Genomic DNA, 19,415 nt, shown 5'->3' with positions numbered 1-19,415 from the left:
CAACAGCCCTCAGGTTAGTTAATCAAATTCAGACACCAAATCCCACAACCGTAGCATGTGTATCCAGCCCAGCCAGCAACCGATCTCCAGTCTCCATAGGCTATCCATACATGGGCAGCAGGACCTCAGCAACAGATATTCACCCCTCGAAGTCACCTCACCAACTCCCTCACTAAGCATGCTTATTCTGCCTATCCTGGAATCAGGCCCCTAGATGGGCAGAGGTGTTCACACCCTCCCTCTTAAACATTTGCTGAAGAACGTTCCAGAAGCACAGTCTCCAGCCTGTCTGCAGGGTGTATTAGGGATGCCCCCTGCAGAAAAGAACAAAGACACATATGCCCCACCCAGAAACAGATTTAAAAAAACTGACCATCGCATCCAAACATAGACTAAGGCCGGGTTCACATTGCGTTAACAGCAGCCCGTTCAACACATACAATAACGGGCTGCTTTTAACGCAAGTGCCGACATTCCATCACGCTAGCGCAGATAGAGCATCTTCTAGCTCTATCTGCGCTAGCAGTGACGGACCCGGAAACGCTGCGTCTCAAGGTCCGTCACTCAATGACGGCACATCGCTAGCGCACGCCCATTGTGGGCGTGCGCTAGCAATGCGTCTGACATAGGAATTAAAGGCGGCATTAACGGACTGCGTTATGCCGCAGTGTAACATAGTCCGTCTAACGGACGCCAGCAACGCAATGTGAACCCGGCCTTAGTGTGAACAGGTGCTGAACCTAGAGTCACCAACTCGTATACAGTCAAATAAATAAGGCAGCACACTGTAGCGCTAAAACATGCAAACATGAAAATTGAACTACATTCCTTGCTGAGAATAAACGTCTTCATCTGAAACCTCTTCTTAGACTAAATTTATCTCTCTCTGTAGAGGGGTAATGGACCTGCTGCGATTAAAACACCTGCGGCTAATAGGCGGAGTGGTCAGACATGAGGGCTAATGAATACAAATTTCAAAAAACTGACCGTCCCAGAAACAGGACAGAAATGCTAATGTAGGCCTTATGTATACAGTGGGGCAAAAAAGTATTTAGTCAGTCAGCAATAGTGCAAGTTCCACCACTTAAAAAGATGAGAGGCGTCTGTAATTTACATCATAGGTAGACCTCAACTATGGGAGACAAACTGAGAAAAAAAAATCCAGAAAATCACATTGTCTGTTTTGTTAACATTTTATTTGCATATTATGGTGGAAAATAAGTATTTGGTCAGAAACAAACAATCAAGATTTCTGGCTCTCACAGACCTGTAACTTCTTCTTTAAGAGTCTCCTCTTTCCTCCACTCATTACCTGTAGTAATGGCACCTGTTTAAACTTGTTATCAGTATAAAAAGACATCTGTGCACACCCTCAAACAGTCTGACTCCAAACTCCACTATGGTGAAGACCAAAGAGCTGTCAAAGGACACCAGAAACAAAATTGTAGCCCTGCACCAGGCTGGGAAGACTGAATCTGCAATAGCCAACCAGCTTGGAGTGAAGAAATCAACAGTGGGAGCAATAATTAGAAAATGGAAGACATACAAGACCACTGATAATCTCCCTCGATCTGGGGCTCCACGCAAAATCCCACCCCGTGGGGTCAGAATGATCACAAGAACGGTGAGCAAAAATCCCAGAACCACGCGGGGGGACCTAGTGAATGAACTGCAGAGAGCTGGGACCAATGTAACAAGGCCTACCATAAGTAACACACTACGCCACCATGGACTCAGATCCTGCAGTGCCAGACGTGTCCCACTGCTTAAGCCAGTACATGTCCGGGCCCATCTGAAGTTTGCTAGAGAGCATTTGGATGATCCAGAGGAGTTTTGGGAGAATGTCCTATGGTCTGATGAAACCAAACTGGAACTGTTTGGTAGAAACACAACTTGTCGTGTTTGGAGGAAAAAGAATACTGAGTTGCATCCATCAAACACCATACCTACTGTAAAGCATAGTGGTGGAAACATCATGCTTTGGGGCTGTTTCTCTGCAAAGGGGCCAGGACGACTGATCCGGGTACATGAAAGAATGAATGGGGCCATGTATCGTGAGATTTTGAGTGCAAACCTCCTTCCATCAGCAAGGGCATTGAAGATGAAACGTGGCTGGGTCTTTCAACATGACAATGATCCAAAGCACACCGCCAGGGCAACGAAGGAGTGGCTTCGTAAGAAGCATTTCAAGGTCCTGGAGTGGCCTAGCCAGTCTCCAGATCTCAACCCTATAGAAAACCTTTGGAGGGAGTTGAAAGTCCGTGTTGCCAAGCGAAAAGCCAAAAACATCACTGCTCTAGAGGAGATCTGCATGGAGGAATGGGCCAACATACCAACAACAGTGTGTGGCAACCTTGTGAAGACTTACAGAAAACGTTTGACCTCTGTCATTGCCAACAAAGGATATATTACAAAGTATTGAGATGAAATTTTGTTTCTGACCAAATACTTATTTTCCACCATAATATGCAAATAAAATGTTAAAAAAACAGACAATGTGATTTTCTGGATTTTTTTTTCTCAGTTTGTCTCCCATAGTTGAGGTCTACCTATGATGTAAATTACAGACGCCTCTCATCTTTTTAAGTGGTGGAACTTGCACTATTGCTGACTGACTAAATACTTTTTTGCCCCACTGTACATGAGATCCAGTCCACCTGTCTTCCTCTGCTTACTGTCACTGAATGGAAACATTGATTTGTGAGGCTGAACAGTTTCCAAGAGAGATTTTGCACCTTAAACTGACAAACAAGCAAATCTCTAATGCACAAAATAATAAGATTGACGTACCATAGCTCCATGGTGGAAGAATTCCGTTGCCAGCTCCTCACACCAGTCATCAACATTTATCAATTATCCAAAGGATAGGTGATACATGTTACATTAATCTGACCACTGGGAAACAATACATTACACACTACTGCCACTCCGTTACAACTACTGCCAGTCTGTTACAAACCACTGCCGCTCCATTACAAACCACTGCCGCTCCGTTACAACCACTGCCACTCTGTTACAAACCACTGCTACTCCTTTACAAACCACTGCCGCTCCATTACAAACCACTGCCGCTCCGTTACAACCACTGGCGCTCCGTTACAAACCACTGCTGCTCCTTTACAAACCACTGCTGCTCCATTACAAACCACTGCTGCTCCATTACAAACCACTGCTGCTCCTTTACAAACCACTGCTGCTCCATTACAAACCATTGATGCTCCATTACAAACCATCGATGCTCTGTTGCAAACCATTGATGCTCCATTGCAAACCACTGTTGCTCTGTTACAAACCACTGCCGCTCCATTACAAACCACTGCCGCTCTGTTAAAAACCACTGCTGCGCCTTTACAAACCACTGCTGCTCCATTACAAACCACTGCTGCTCCATACCAAACCATTGATGCTCCATTACAAACCATCGATGCTTCGTTGCAAACCATTGATGCTCCGTTGCAAACCACTGCTTCTCTGTTACAAACCACTGCCACTCCATTAAAAACCACTGCTCCTCCATTACAAACCACTGCCGCTCCATTACAAACCACTGCTGCTCCATTACAAACCACTGCTGCTCCAAAACAAACCACTGCCGCTCCATTACAAACCACTGCCACTCCATTACAAACCACTGCTGCTCCATTACAAACCACTGCCGCTCCATTACAAACCACTGCTGCTCCATTACAAACCACTGCCGCTCCATTACAAACCACTGCTGCTCCATTACAAACCACTGCTGCTCCATTACAAACCACTCCCGCTCCATTACAAACCACTGCTGCTCCATTACAAACCACTGCTGCTCCATTACAAACCACTGCCGCTCCATTACAAACCACTGCTGCTCCATTACAAACCACTGCCGCTCCATTACAAACCACTGCTGCTCCATTACAAACCACTGCCGCTCCATTACAAACCACTGCTCCTCCATTACAAACCACTGCCGCTCCATTACAAACCACTGCTGCTCCATTACAAACCACTGCCGCTCCATTACAAACCACTGCTCCTCCATTACAAACCACTGCCGCTCCCTTACATACACTGCCACTCCATTACAAACCACTGCTGCTCCATTACAAACTACCAGCGCTCCATTACACGCTACTGGTACTGCATTACAAACTACTGCTGTTCCTTACAAAAAAAACTACTGCTGCTACTCTTTGGAGGAACCCAAAGGATAATGGAAATCTTCAACCTGTACAGGCCATCACCTGCAAAGTGTTCCCAAGGAACAAAGGTGAACAATCCGGTGCACAGCTCCAAAAGAGCTGCATTACAAACTACTGCTGTTCCTTACAAAAAAAACTACTGCTGCTACTCTTTGGAGGAACCCAAAGGATAATGGAAATCTTCAACCTGTACAGGCCATCACCTGCAAAGTGTTCCCAAGGAACAAAGGTGAACAATCCGGTGCACAGCTCCAAAAGAGCTGCATTACAAACTACTGCTGTTCCTTACAAAAAAAACTACTGCTGCTACTCTTTGGAGGAACCCAAAGGATAATGGAAATCTTCAACCTGTACAGGCCATCACCTGCAAAGTGTTCCCAAGAAACAAAGGTGAACAATCCGGTGCACAGCTCCAAAAGAGGTATAGCAGAAAACTTTTATTCTATCCATATTTTGTTAAAAACAATCACATGATTAAAAAACAGGACATTCTGAACAAAAGCTAGCTTGGCCTGGCTACTTTTCTTCAGGATTTCATATTTTTCTAGCCACATATTTTTTCTGTTGATAATGGTCCGACAAGCCAAGCTAGAGATTAAAACCGATCAGGGACAAAGAGTGCAATGTTCCGCTGAGCCTTTCTGTCTCTTTGTGCAATGATCAGTGGAAATCACGGCATCTAGATCTAATGATCAAAATCCTTAATTTAATGATCGATTATTTTAACACAACCCCCGCTCTTTGCCTATTTTGATACATTTAGATACATGTGCATATTATTAAAATGAACAGATCCATTTAGTCACAGGGCTTATAGCAATCACATGCTGCGACTTCACTGAACTCTCAAATTGTGCCACAAGATTGTATTGTTCACGTACGGTTCATTGCATAGAGCCTCTCTCTTCCTCACTTTATCTTGTCTACAACCCTGACAGTTATAAACGTATAATGTACGATCTACCTGCAGAACATTGTCCACATCGAGCCATCCTGGCAGATTAAACTGATATTAAAAAACTAGAAATAGCTGAAAAATTGCATTTATTCTGACCCGTCACCTCTCGAAAAGTCTCTGGGATACTGAACTAATTTCTTAAGGGAGTGTAGGGCTCAGTTCATATAACGCACATTAGGCCCAGAGTATAAAATAGCGATAAGCCGTGCGCACTACTGCCATCTGCTGGCGGATTAGGAGCTGTTTGGCCAAAGACGTGTCGAAGAAAAATTTTTGGGCTGCACTATCTGTTAGGAATATGTAGAAGATTTCCATGCAGTCCTATGCCAAAGTATAATTAAGAAGCTCGGCTCCTGCAAAAAATTCAAATGCAGAATATATGGCAATGATTAAAATTGGGTCTTCTTCCTGGTACCGGCTGACATATCCACAACTTACCCAATTGCTATATCTAACATATGGGTCATTAGAGTGAGACCCGTCCCTATACAAGGGTGTAGGCATTGTGGCTAGCAAATGATATATTGTGGCCATCTTGGAAGAATAGTGGCCAGCGTGGCTGATATAAGTGACATTGTAGGTGGCATAGGGTCATTATTGCCATTATAGGAAGCGATTAGACGCTGACATGGGGCTTTGTAGTTGGCATAATGGACTTTGTAGATGGCAGAGGGGGACATTATTTCCCTATATAGGTGTCTTTTGATTTGGGATACTCTGTCAGGAGATGTTTTTTCTATATTTGTGATGCGAATAGCCGCCTGAGGAAAGTCTTCTAGCACGCCGCGATAAAGTATTGAATGTGTATCGTAAAAAACTGAAGTCCATAAAAAAATTCAAGCAAGGGTAAAGGGGTTGTCTGGTGAAAACAAGTTATCACCTATCCATTGGGTAGGTAATAACTTATAGATAGATGGGGGTCTGACCTCTGAGACCCGCACCGATTTGAAGAACGGGGCACTTTTATCCCACTTAGAATGAAACAGCAGTGTGTATGCTCTACCGCCGCTCCATTCATTCAGGAAAAAGCCAAGTGCAGAGCTCAGCAGCCCCATGAAGATTGAATGGAGCGGCACTCCGGTATGTGACTGCAGCTTGCAGCTCTGTTCCTAAAGGTATAAAGGTGCTCCTCCATCCGGCCAATCATGGCAAGTCTCCAGGGTTCGGACCGCCACCATCCATAGGCTATCACTGATCCTTTGGATAGGTGATAACTTCTCTTCACAGGACTACCCCAGATTTTCTCACTTTCTAGCAGTGCCCCTGATTTTGTCCAAGAATTGATGACTACTTTTCCTTCTCTCCGCTTTTGCCTCTGATACCTCTTTATTAATTGATTGGGATTAGGCTGTGTAGGATGGGGTTAAATCTCACCCTTGTGTCTGGAGTAATGGCCCGGTTGGGTCAGGAAGCTGTTCCTGTAGGGAGCCGCAGATCCATAAATTTGGGTATTCTTCTCGACCTTCAGAATTTTATCCATCTGTACAGCTAGAAGAGAAAAGTAAGCACCAATGTTACAACTGTAGTTTATACACTATACTATAAGAATGGTACAAGATTTGTGATGACCCAGGAAAACAACACTTTATTTTACAAGCAGCCAAGGCCGCATGTTCTACACATTCCAGGACTCAGTGGAGGAACCTCTGGTCTTTGGTACATGATGAAAAATAACATGACTAAGCCCATCATTACACTGGGAATAATATGCAAATTGTCCCTTCAGAGAGGAAGAGGACTTGAACTCTAGCGCCACCTATTGGAAGTACTAATCAATATTGACCCTCTAACGAGCCTTGTCACATGACTTAGGATAAAAGGCAAAACCAAAATCTCAATTTGCACACACTGTGTTTCGGGGTACTGCCCCTCATCAGTGCAAAGCGTGAGATCTGGTTTGGCTGAGTGAGTGGTGTCTGACTGAGATCCAAGGCATAATGTTTCTTTTGGCGGAGAGTGACGTGTCAAGACAATTTGCATTGCAAAGCTTAAAAGTCTCCTCACCTTGGTATGTCAGGCTTGACACGTTACTCTCCGCAAAGAGAAACATTACTAGATATCATTACTCATACAACAGGATCCATTAAAAGGGTTGTTTGATCTTATGTTTTCTTGATTGCCACGGAAAGGGGGCGTTGCACTTTGGAGGATTGACAGTATGAACCAGCGGCATCATTGCACCTCTGGGCCAAACTGTGCGCAATCTCTAATGCTGTTAAATAAGGCAGCTTTGTCTCTGCAGCACCACATGACCACAAGGTCCAATGATCCGGTCAACTTTAGAACAGCGCTTACAAGCTCTGTGGGAAAAACTTGTAAGCACTGCACTCCTTGCCTAGGAGACCAGCCACTGAAGCGATGACCAGTAAAAGAGGAGCAGCAACCTGTATAATTAAAAATCCCTTTGTTTATAAACAGTTCTCTAGATTGGTGGGGTTCCTAACAGTTGGATCCCCACTCCCCAGTGTTCGTAAAGTTATTCTTTATCTCAAGGATAAGGCATAACTTCCAAATTGGAGAATACCCCTTTAAGGTCAGGTAATAGAAAAGCCTATTTGAAGCTCAACATAGAAATTGGTGCTTATAAGAAATAACATTATATATAAAATATGATTTATTATACTGCACACACTGAAAATATATTACTAGGACAGATTGTCAATATCTGGGGGATTGGGGGTAACACTAAAAAGAGAACCCCTGTATCATGCACTGCCAACCCTTCACCCTGCTCTAGATATAGAGCTGGACTGTAAGCTGGTATACCAAAGAGTAAGAGCATGTTCACACTATGTCCTTCTCTGTCCCTTATTCAGATGGACATTGTTTGACACACTGTCCCGAATCTGTTGTCCCAGGACCTGGGGCTCCTTCCCTGTCCCTAACGTCAGGGGCACCGTAGCTCGCCCTGTTCCCCGAATTACTTCTGATGGTGAAGACGCTGGGGCCACGTACCATGCCTTAGCTCCTGAATCCGCTCTCAGTCTGTACCCTTCCTCCATCCAGGGAAGGGCAGTATTAGTGTACAATAATACACCAACCAGACTAACGAGGTAATACAAACAGGGATAAAGGAAAATACCAATCATACAAATATACAAACATACAACAGAGGGAAACACTGGGGAGTGAAGGATGGGGTTTAACCAAAGTAGGAGAAGAAAGGAAATTTTCACACACTCCAAACCTAGCAACAGTCACAGATAAATCCACCAAACACCTTCTCCAGCAACAATGACCAACAACCTCTAGCCATGCAGCATAAGCTAACTCTGACAATGAGTGCTAGTCAGGACCCAGATTTTATAGGAGATGGGAGTGGCTAACAGTGAAAAGCTGAGAGCCTTAATGCAGGAAAGCCTCCAGGAGCTCTCGACTGAGTAGATTAACCCCTGCACTGCTAAAAGAAATTTACACCATTTAATATGAAGGTGAAGTGCTTTTAATCAGTGCAGGAATAGGAGAAATCAGATGCTGCAGTCCTCCGACCCCTCTCTGTCGTGGTAAACCCATGACAAGTAAACAATGTCCTACCAACTCAAAGGGGCCTGCCCAGATCTCCAGACAGGCAACACTTTCCAATATATCTGCTTCCCTCTGATCCAGATGGAGTTGAAAACAGAGCAGAAAGCAATTGGTTTCATGTCTCAACATTTGGCACAATCGGGACATGAAAGGACTCAAAGTGCGACATTATTTTATGGAGCCAAAAAGGGCAACTATTACAGTATGCAAGCACTGAGAGGGCATTGTTAAAATCTGAAAGCACATGTAGGATGTCATTGGTTGAAAATTACAAAAGTAGCTGCCAACAGCGGATTTTGATGATTTGTCCAAGTGAATTCCGTGTGGTAGAATATTCCTCAACCATTACCCATTGTTGTCTTCCCCTGGATCAACAAGTTAGGCTGTAGGTTGAACTCGATGGACTTAAGTCTACCTTCAACCTTAACCCCTTTCTGACCTCGGACGGGATAGTCCGAGGTCAGGTCCCCTGCTTTGATGTGGGCTCCGGCGGTGAGCCCGCACCAAAGCCGGGACATGTCAGCTGTTTTGAACAGCTGTCATGTGCTCGCAATAGCGGCTGGTGGAATCGCGATTCACCAAACGCTGACAGCGGCATTTAACTATCGCTTCCGGCCATCAGGCCGGAAATGCGCGCATCGCTGACCCCCGTCATGTGATCGGGGGTCAGCGATGCGTCGGCATGACAACCAGAGGTCTATTGAAGACCTCTATTAAAGACCTCTATGGTTGTTGACGTTGGATTGCTTTGAGTGCTCATAGCAATGCAGCACTTCAGCTACATAGGAGCGATCTGAGCTTTGCTCCTATGTAGCAGAGCCGATCGAGTTGTGCCAGCTTCTAGTCTCCCATGGAAGCTATTGAAGCATCGCAAAAGTAAAAAAAAAAGTTTTAAAAAAATACAAAAAAAAAGTTTAAATCACCCACCTTTCGCCCTATTCAAAATAAAGCAATAAAAAAATCAAACATACACATATTTGGTATCGCCGCGTTTTTCCCGTTTTTCTAGTACATGACATGCTAAAACTAATGATGTCGTTTAAAAGTACAACTCGTCCCACAAAAAATAAGCCCTCACCTGGCCATATTAACGGAAAAATAAAAAAGTTATGGATCTGGGAAGGAGGGGATAAAAAACTAAAACGAAAAAGGGAAAATACCCAGGGTCATGAAGGGGTTAAAAACTATGAGACCTCAGTGATAGCAGCCAAGGCTGTAAGTGTGGGTATTTCTGCATGTGGGGCTTATATTCCATACTGAATAAATCCAGATGTTTTAACATTTTTCAATTTTTTCATAATTTTCAGATTAGTAACATGTTTATCTATCCTGCGAGTTCTATAATTCCACCACTTTCCTTCTTGATAGTGAACTTTGAATTGAGAAGAGTGTATAGCCCCCCTCACCTCACTTGTAATGACTGCAGTGTCTATGCACATTCAATAGGATTGCTCTGTGTATAGCAATCTGCTAAAACTTGTGGCTTCACAGCTGCTATATAGCTACATCTTCCAGCATGTCATGACACACCCTGCTTTCAGGGCATGCTTGCAAATTTAGTTTTGCAGTAGCTGAAGAGATACAGGTTGCAAAACATTTATATACGTATTAGTTATAATTTTCCATCACACATTGCCCTTTTAGACCTCATAGGCACTTGGACGAGGGTGCAACTGCAAATCTTGCACTCTTTATGGATGCACCAATAAAAGCTGGAGAACTGACCTTTTTGTCCTGACTCCCCCTGTATATCCCCACAAAAAACCTTTTGACGTGCTCCAGTGAGGTATACAAATTCAGACGGTCCGGTCCGATGTGCGTTATTTCAGCACTTTGTTCTGCCCCACTGTGGGCAGAACCTAAAACCTAACTGCGCATGCGCCGGCACACATCTTTCTGCCTCTAGTTTAACGGAACCATTTCACTTATATTGTTGTCTTCCCTGCCTTTGGAAGTTTAATTCTGGTGGCAGTGAGCAAAACAATATGGGCAAAAAGGTTCCGGTAAGCAGGAGCCGGAGAAATGTGTGGCGGCGCATGCGCAGTTAGGTTGAAGGCTCTGTCTGCAGCTGGCCACATTTCATACATGAAAAAACTAGTGACAGTTTCCCTTTAAGATAACACACAGCTCAGTAGTGCAGCTACCAGGGAACAGAGGGGCGGTTGCCTTGTGCCCACTTACACTGCCCACCTAGACCGACCACCACTCTTAACCATACCAGTGTATAGCATGTTGATGCAGTTAAACCCTGTAGTAGAGAAGAGAGTCCTGGTTTCTCAGCCCTATCACACTCCATTCTGTAGGCTGTAGGTCACACTTCAAGCTTGCAGCTAACAGAATGGCAGGAGCATGCACAGGACATCAGAGTCCCTGCACAGGCAGAGAAATGTTGTCACCATGACTCGCACTGGGTCGCTGCCTGTGCTGGAGTGGTCTCGCCAGGATCTAAGTGATAGACGAGAATATAGGCTGCTCAAAAAAATAAAGGTGTCACGGGGCAGAAATAGGAAAACAGGAGATGAGGAATCTGGGCCCCTGAACTGCCCCTCAGGCTAGGGGGAGCCCTGTCTTTCCTTAACTTGGGGGTACCCTTGAAGGTAGGGAGGCCCAAGTCACCGACCTGTTCCTGTCTCCTGTTAAACCCTGAACTAAACCCCCAACCCCCACCCCAGGAGATGAACAGTGTAAACAGCACCACAAAGCAAATAAACAGGAATAAACAATATGAGAGTGAGGGGAACACCATACCAAAAGGTGAATGCACAAACTACAAAGTAACAAAACTCAGAACTTAGCTTGTGCACGCCGCTGCAGACTCCACAACACAGATAGTACAGCAACTGAGCTCCAAACACCAGACTTGGCTGACACCAAGGAGCTGCTACTGCAAGGTTGGTCTCCTGAAGAGAACTGTATAACTAACAGTCAGCTGATGCACCAGGTGACCTTATAAAGGATGGTGGGAGTGGTCACAAACATCAGCTGACCCAGCAGCAATGCAATGCAATAACACCAGCGGCTACCGGGGGGGGGGGGGGAAACTGCATTAACCCCCAATGGCCAGAAAAGAAAAAAAGGTTTAAATCAGAGGGAAACCAGATCTGCCACAGATCCAAACATGGATCGTGACAAAAGGGAACACTAAAATCCCACATCCTAGATATCACTGAATGAAATATTCCAGTTGTAAATGTTTATTCATTGCATAGTGGAATGTGTTGAGAACAATAAAACCTAAAAATGATCAATGTAAATCACAACTAATATCCCACGGAGGTCTGGAGTTGGAATGATGCTCAAAATCAAAGTGGAAAATTAAGTTATAGGCTGATCCAACTTCAGTGGAAATGCCTCAAGACAAGGAAATGATGCTCAGTAGTGTGTGTGGCCTCCACGTGCCTGTATGATCTCCCTACAATGCCTGGGCATGCTCCTGATGAGGCGGCAGATGGTCTCCTGAGGGATCTCCTCCCAGACCTGGACTAAAGCATTCGCCAACTCCCGGAAGTCTGTGGTGCAATGTGACATTGGTGGATGGTGTGAGACATGATGTCCCAGATGTGTTCAATCAGATTCAGGTCTGGGAAACAGGCGGGCCAGTCCATAGCTTTAATGCCTTCATCTTGCAGGAACTGCTGACACACTCCAGCCACATGAGGTCTGGCATTGTCCTGCATTAGGAGGAACCCAGGGCCAACCGCAACAGCATATGGTCTCACAAGGAGTCTGAGGATTTCATCTCGGTACCTAATGGCAGTCAGGCTACCTCTGGCGAGCACATGGAGGGCTGTGCAGCCCTCCAAAGAAATACCACCCCACACCATTACTGACCCACTGCCAAACAAGTCATGCTAAAGGATGTTGCAGGCAGCAGATCGCTCTCTACGGCGTCTCCAGACTCTGTCACATCTGTCACATGTGCTCAATGTGAACCTGCTTTCATCTGTGAAGAGTAGAGTTGAGCGACCTTGACCTTTTTAGAGTCGAGCCGGGTTTCGCGAAACCCGACTATCTCAAAAGTCGGGTCGAGTGAAATCGGCCGATTATGACGTAAAGTCGGGATCGACCGAAACACGAAACCCAATGCAAGTCAATGGGGCAGCATAGTCGGCAGTGAGTGGGGGCCAGGAAAACACCTAGAGTGCCCATTTTAATGTCAAAACCATCCATTCTTCTTAATGAAGCTTGTCAAGCGTAATTTACCATATAATAATTGGAAGGCATTTGAAATTGGGGGTCATTTGGCTAAAGTTGAGGTGGGTAGGGCTGGTTCAAGTAATTAGTGGGCACAGGAAATCTGGACCACGTCACGGCAGTGGAGCAGGGAGAGGTAAGTATTTCAACTTTGCAAGTGCTGTGAACCTGAGCAAGCAGGGGGGGCCCACTCGTTGGCATTAGCACTGGCACAGGGCCCCTCAAAGTACAGCGGTGTGTTTGCACGGCGGGGGCGCCTCCCACCGGCAGCAACACTTTTGCGTACCATGAGAGGCCCTGTGCCAGTGACGTCGCCAACTAGTATTCCTCCCCCCACCTGATGAAGGAACCTGCACTTTCATGTGCACCTTCCTGTTTATCCCCATGTAAGGTGGTATAGTATGCGGGAAGGGGGACCTGACTTTCAGCAGGGTCACAATCTTGCAGTGTAGCGTGCACGGGAAATGTTGCGTTATGGATCAATGTACCAGCAGACTCATCTATCACTGGCTGGGCAATGGGCAGGATGAGGAGGAAACACAGATATAGGCCCAAAGAATAAAGTGGGCTAAATGCAGTTCAAAATTGGTAACACAGGACTAATCAGGGGGCATTGCAGTGGAGGACAACTGGAATGAGAGGCTGACACAGAGAGTAGGCCCAAATCAGTAAGTAGTCGAAATGCAGTTCAAAATTGGCAACAGTAGTAAACAGGCGGCACAGCTTTGTTCAGTGGAGGAGAACAGCAAGGAGTGGCAGACACCGATAGTAGGCCCCAACCCAACTAGTAGGCCAAATGCAGTCTAACATTAACAACTACTTAACGAGCGCCTGAAAACGGAATTTCAGGACAGGAAACCAGGAGAACAGCAAGGAGCGGCAGACACCGATAGTAGGCCCCAAACCAACTAGTACGCCAAATGCAGTTGTTCCGTTTAACCACAATTTAATGAGAGCCTGAAGATAGAAGTTCAGGAAAGGCAACCTGGAGAACACCTTGGAGTGGAACACACCATCTCTCTACACCCCATACCCAATTTGTAGGCCTAATGCAGCGTAGTTTCCAACAACTACTAAACGAGAGCATGATGATCGAAGTATTGGCGAGGAAACCTGGGGAACACCTTGGAGTGGAACACACCATCTCTCTACAGTGGAACACACCATCTCTCTACACCCCATACCCAATTTGTAGGCCTAATGCAGCGTAGTTTCCAACAACTACTAAACGAGAGCCGGAAGATCGAAGCAATGGAGAGGAAACCTGGGGAACACCTTGGAGTGTAACACACCATCTCTCTACACCCCATACCCAATTTGTAGGCCTAATGCAGCGTAGTTTCCAACAACTACTAAACGAGAGCCGGAAGATCGAAGCAATGGAGAGGAAACCTGGGGAACACCTTGGAGTGTAACACACCATCTCTCTACACCCCATACCCAATTTGTAGGCCTAATGCAGCGTAGTTTCCAACAACTACTAAACGAGAGCCGAAAGATCGAAGCAATGGAGAGGAAACCTGGGGAACACCTTGGAGTGTAACACACCATCTCTCTACACCCCATACCCAATTTGTAGGCCTAATGCAGCGTAGTTTCCAACAACTACTAAACGAGAGCCGGAAGATCGAAGCAATGGAGAGGAAACCTGGGGAACACCTTGGAGTGTAACACACCATCTCTCTACACCCCATACCCAATTTGTAGGCCTAATGCAGCGTAGTTTCCAACAACTACTAAACGAGAGCATGAAGATCGAAGCAATGGAGAGGAAACCTGGGGAACACCTTGGAGTGTAACACACCATCTCTCTACACCCCATACCCAATTTGTAGGCCTAATGCAGCGTAGTTTCCAACAACTACTAAACGAGAGCATGAAGATCGAAGCATTGGCGAGGAAACCTGGGGAACACCTTGGAGTGGAACACACCATCTCTCTACAGTGGAACACACCATCTCTCTACACCCCATACCCAATTTGTAGGCCTAATGCAGCGTAGTTTCCAACAACTACTAAACGAGAGCATGATGATCGAAGCATTGGCGAGGAAACCTGGGGAACACCTTGGAGTGGAACACACCATCTCTCTACAGTGGAACACACCATCTCTCTACACCCCATACCCAATTTGTAGGCCTAATGCAGCGTAGTTTCCAACAACTACTAAACGAGAGCCGGAAGATCGAAGCTCAGGAAAGGCAACCTGGGGAACACCTTGGAGTGGAACACACCATCTCTCTACACCCCATACCCAATTTGTAGGCCCAATGCAGCGTAGTTTCCAACAACTACTAAACGAGAGCCGGAAGATCGAAGCTCAGGAAAGGCAACCTGGGGAACACCTTGGAGTGTAACAAACCCTCTCTCTACACCACGGAAGGGCTGATTCTTAGGAAGGAAGGCTGTCGGAAAGAAGCAGGGCGCGTCCGAGGGTGATTATATTCTTATTAGGTATATACTCACCCTCGGACGCGCCCTGCTTCTTTATTTGTAATGAATGTTTATTTGCAATGTGGTTTTGACTTACTCTATTTTTTTGGTAAATAATGATATTATTATTTTCATTGTTTTGCATCTTCTTGGCAATAATATAAAGAAGACGCGACAGGACAACACTCGGTGGATGCCATATCTGTGTTTAAAATTGAAAAAACCTTTCAGTTAACTACTTGCAGGAGAAAGTTATTGTAGCTGGTGGCCATTTTTAGTACTGTACCAGATTTTTGTTGTATGTGTTTGTTTTTAATGTTAAAATGTCTGCATTTGATATCTCTCCAGTATTTTCTTTTTTATAAGCAACATACTTATTTTTATATTTTCTGATGTTGGTTCCAGGGGTACACGGGCAGCAGTGGTGTGGTCAGTGGAGGCCTAGTGGAAGGAGTGACCGCAGACAGGCATCGAAGGCCTAAAATAATAACACATGGCTGTAGGCAATTTTAAATTGGTTCCAGGGGTACACGGGCAGCAGTGGTGTGGTCAGTGGAGGCCTAGTGGAAGGAGTGACCGCAGACAGGCATCGAAGGCCTAAAATAATAACACATGGCTGTAGGCAATTTTAAATTGGTTCCAGGGGTACACGGGCAGCAGTGGTGTGGTCAGTGGAGGCCTAATGGAAGGAGTGACCGCAGACAGGCATCGAAGGCCTAAAATAATAACACATGGCTGTAGGCAATTTTAAATTGGTTCCAGGGGTACACGGGCAGCAGTGGTGTGGTCAGTGGAGGCCTAGTGGAAGGAGTGACCGCAGACAGGCATCGAAGGCCTAAAATAATAACACATGGCTGTAGGCAATTTTAAATTGGTTCCAGGGGTACACGGGCAGCAGTGGTGTGGTCAGTGGAGGCCTACTGGAAGGAGTCACCGCAGACAGGCATCGAAGGCCTAAAATAATAACACATGGCTGTAGGCAATTTTAAATTGGTTACAGGGTTACACGGGCAGCAGTGGTGTGGTCAGTGGAGGCCTAGTGGAAGGAGTGACCGCAGACAGGCATCGAAGGCCTAAAATAATAACACATGGCTGTAGGCAATTTTAAATTGGTTCCAGGGGCACACGGGCAGCAGTGGTGTGGTCAGTGGAGGCCTAGTGGAAGGAGTGACCGCAGACAGGCATCGAAGGCCTAAAATAATAACACATGGCTGTAGGCAATTTTAAATTGGTTCCAGGGGCACACGGGCAGCAGTGGTGTGGTCAGTGGAGGCCTAGTGGAAGGAGTCACCGGAGACAGGCATCGAAGGCCTAAAATAATAACACATGGCTGTAGGCAATTTTAAATTGGTTCCAGGGGTACACGGGCAGCAGTGGTGTGGTCAGTGGAGGCCTAGTGGAAGGAGTGACCGCAGACAGGCATCGAAGGCCTAAAATAATAACACATGGCTGTAGGCAATTTTAAATTGGTTCCAGGGGTATACGGGCAGCAGTGGTGTGGTCAGTGGAGGCCTACTGGAAGGAGTCACCGCAGACAGGCATCGAAGGCCTAAAATAATAACACATGGCTGTAGGCAATTTTAAATTGGTTACAGGGGTACACGGGCAGCAGTGGTGTGGTCAGTGGAGGCCTATTGGAAGGAGTGACCGCAGACAGGCATCGAAGGCCTAAAATAATAACACATGGCTGTAGGCAATTTTAAATTGGTTCCAGGGGTACACGGGCAGCAGTGGTGTGGTCAGTGGAGGCCTAGTGGAAGGAGTGACCGCAGACAGGCATCGAAGGCCTAAAATAATAACACATGGCTGTAGGCAATTTTAAATTGGTTCCAGGGGTACACGGGCAGCAGTGGTGTGGTCAGTGGAGGCCTAGTGGAAGGAGTCACCGCAGACAGGCATCGAAGGCCTAAAATAATAACACATGGCTGTAGGCAATTTTAAATTGGTTACAGGGGTACACGGGCAGCAGTGGTGTGGTCAGTGGAGGCCTAGTGGAAGGAGTGACCGCAGACAGGCATCGAAGGCCTAAAATAATAACACATGGCTGTAGGCAATTTTAAATTGGTTACAGGGGTACACGGGCAGCAGTGGTGTGGTCAGTGGAGGCCTAGTGGAAGGAGTGACCACAGACAGGCATCGAAGGCCTAACATAACAAAAATGTCAATACAATGGTATTGTCAGTGGCAGGCATTGAAGGATGTCAGCGCATAGACTAAACATTGGTGGAGCTGTGAGATAATTTTGCAAGTGGTAGAGCACTGTTTGAGCTGGGGTGGGGGGAAACTGTCTTGTGGCCGGCGGTACAGGCCCAGGGCCCCTCATATTACAACGGTGTGTCTGACGTTGGGTGCGCACCACCACCGCCAGAGACACTTTATTGTACTAGGAGGGACCCAGTGGCAGTGCCGTCGACCAAAAGCGGGCTCACCCACCTCTTCAGACAAACTGCACTCTCACGGGTGCTGTCGCCAAGTGTCGATACCACGGCCCCGTGTGGGGAGTTTGGCCATTTAGTGAGGTGTAAACATGTCGTATGCTGGACAATCAGGTGCAGAAAATTACGAGATTGGAAAAGGCATTCAGAATAGTCCACAGGCAAGACCTTTTCATAGGAAAGCTAGGTGTCAGCCGGGCAAGGTGGGGCAAAAGATTTCGAAATCCAGTTGTGGTTCATTTTAATGAAGGTTAGATCATCTACATTTTGGGTAGCCAGACGAGTCCTTTTTTCTGTTAGTATTGAACCTGCAGCACTGAATACTCTTTCTGATAGGACACTAGCTGCCGGGCAAGCAAGCTCCTGCAATGCATATTCTGCCAATTCTGGCCAGGTGTCTAATTTTGATGCCCAGTAATCAAATGGGAATGACGGTTGAGGGAGAACATCGATAAGGGATGAAAAATAGTTTGTAACCATACTGGACAAATGTTGTCTCCTGTCACTTTGAATTGATGCTGCAGTACCTGTCCTGTCTGCGGTCATAGCAAAATCACTCCACAACCTGGTCAGAAAACCCCTCTGGCCAACGCCACTTCTGATTTCTGCCCCTCTAACTCCTCTGGTCTGCTGGCCCCTGCAGCTCGTGTGAGAACGATCACGGGTGCTGTGTGCAGGGAATGCCAGAAGCAAACGGTCAACAAGAGTTGATTGTTTGGTTGCTAATATTAGTTCCAAGTTCTCATGTGGCATTATATTTTGCAATTTGCCTTTATAGCGAGGATCAAGGAGGCAGGCCAACCAGTAATCGTCATCATTCATCATTTTAGTTATGCGTGTGTCCCTTTTGAGGATACGTAAGGCATAATCCGCCATGTGGGCCAAAGTTCCAGTTCTCAAATCTGCGGTTGTGCTTGGTTGAGGGGCAGTTTCAGGCAAATCCACGTCACTTGTGTCCCTCAAAAAACCAGAACCCGGCCTTGCCGCGCCACCAATTTCCAGTGGCCCCGGAAAAGCTTCCTCATTAAAAATATAATCATCCCCATCATCCTCCTCGTCCTCCTCCTCCTCTTTGCCCGCTACCTCGTCCTGTACACTGCCCTGGCCAGACAATGGCTGACTGTCATCAAGGCTTTCCTCTTCCTCAGCTGCAGACGCCTGATCCTTTATGTGCGTCAAACTTTGCATCAGCAGACGCATTAGGGGGATGCTCATGCTTATTATGGCGTTGTCTGCACTAACCAGCCGTGTGCATTCCTCAAAACACTGAAGGACTTGACACATGTCTTGAATCTTCGACCACTGCACACCTGACAACTCCATGTCTGCCATCCTACTGCCTGCCCGTGTATGTGTATCCTCCCACAAAAACATAACAGCCCGCCTCTGTTCACACAGTCTCTGAAGCATGTGCAGTGTTGAGTTCCACCTTGTTGCAACGTCTATGATTAGGCGATGCTGGGGAAGGTTCAAAGAACGCTGATAGGTCTGCATACGGCTGGAGTGTACGGGCGAACGGCGGATATGTGAGCAAAGTCCACGCACTTTGAGGAGCAGGTCGGATAACCCCGGATAACTTTTCAGGAAGCACTGCACCACCAGGTTTAAGGTGTGAGCCAGGCAAGGAATGTGTTTCAGTTGGGAAAGGGAGATGGCAGCCATGAAATTCCTTCCGTTATCACTCACTAC

At 46.3% G+C, this 19,415-nt stretch overlaps 1 protein-coding gene across 1 annotated transcript in view; it reads right to left on the bottom strand.

Annotated features, from left to right (window-relative positions):
• The window catches only part of C3H11orf97 (chromosome 3 C11orf97 homolog), a 149,658-nt gene that overhangs the window by 80,490 nt on the left and 49,753 nt on the right, over window positions 1-19,415 (bottom strand). Inside the window, exon 3 of the mRNA XM_069760299.1 lies at window positions 6,514-6,627. Coding sequence (XP_069616400.1) covers window positions 6,514-6,627 — 114 coding nt within the window. The remainder of the gene's footprint in view (window positions 1-6,513; window positions 6,628-19,415) is intronic.

The sequence above is a fragment of the Ranitomeya imitator genome, chromosome 3 (assembly GCF_032444005.1).
Source record: "Ranitomeya imitator isolate aRanImi1 chromosome 3, aRanImi1.pri, whole genome shotgun sequence".
In the NCBI taxonomy this organism is placed as follows: Eukaryota; Metazoa; Chordata; class Amphibia; order Anura; family Dendrobatidae; genus Ranitomeya; species Ranitomeya imitator.
This window is presented reverse-complemented; position numbering and strand designations above follow the sequence as displayed.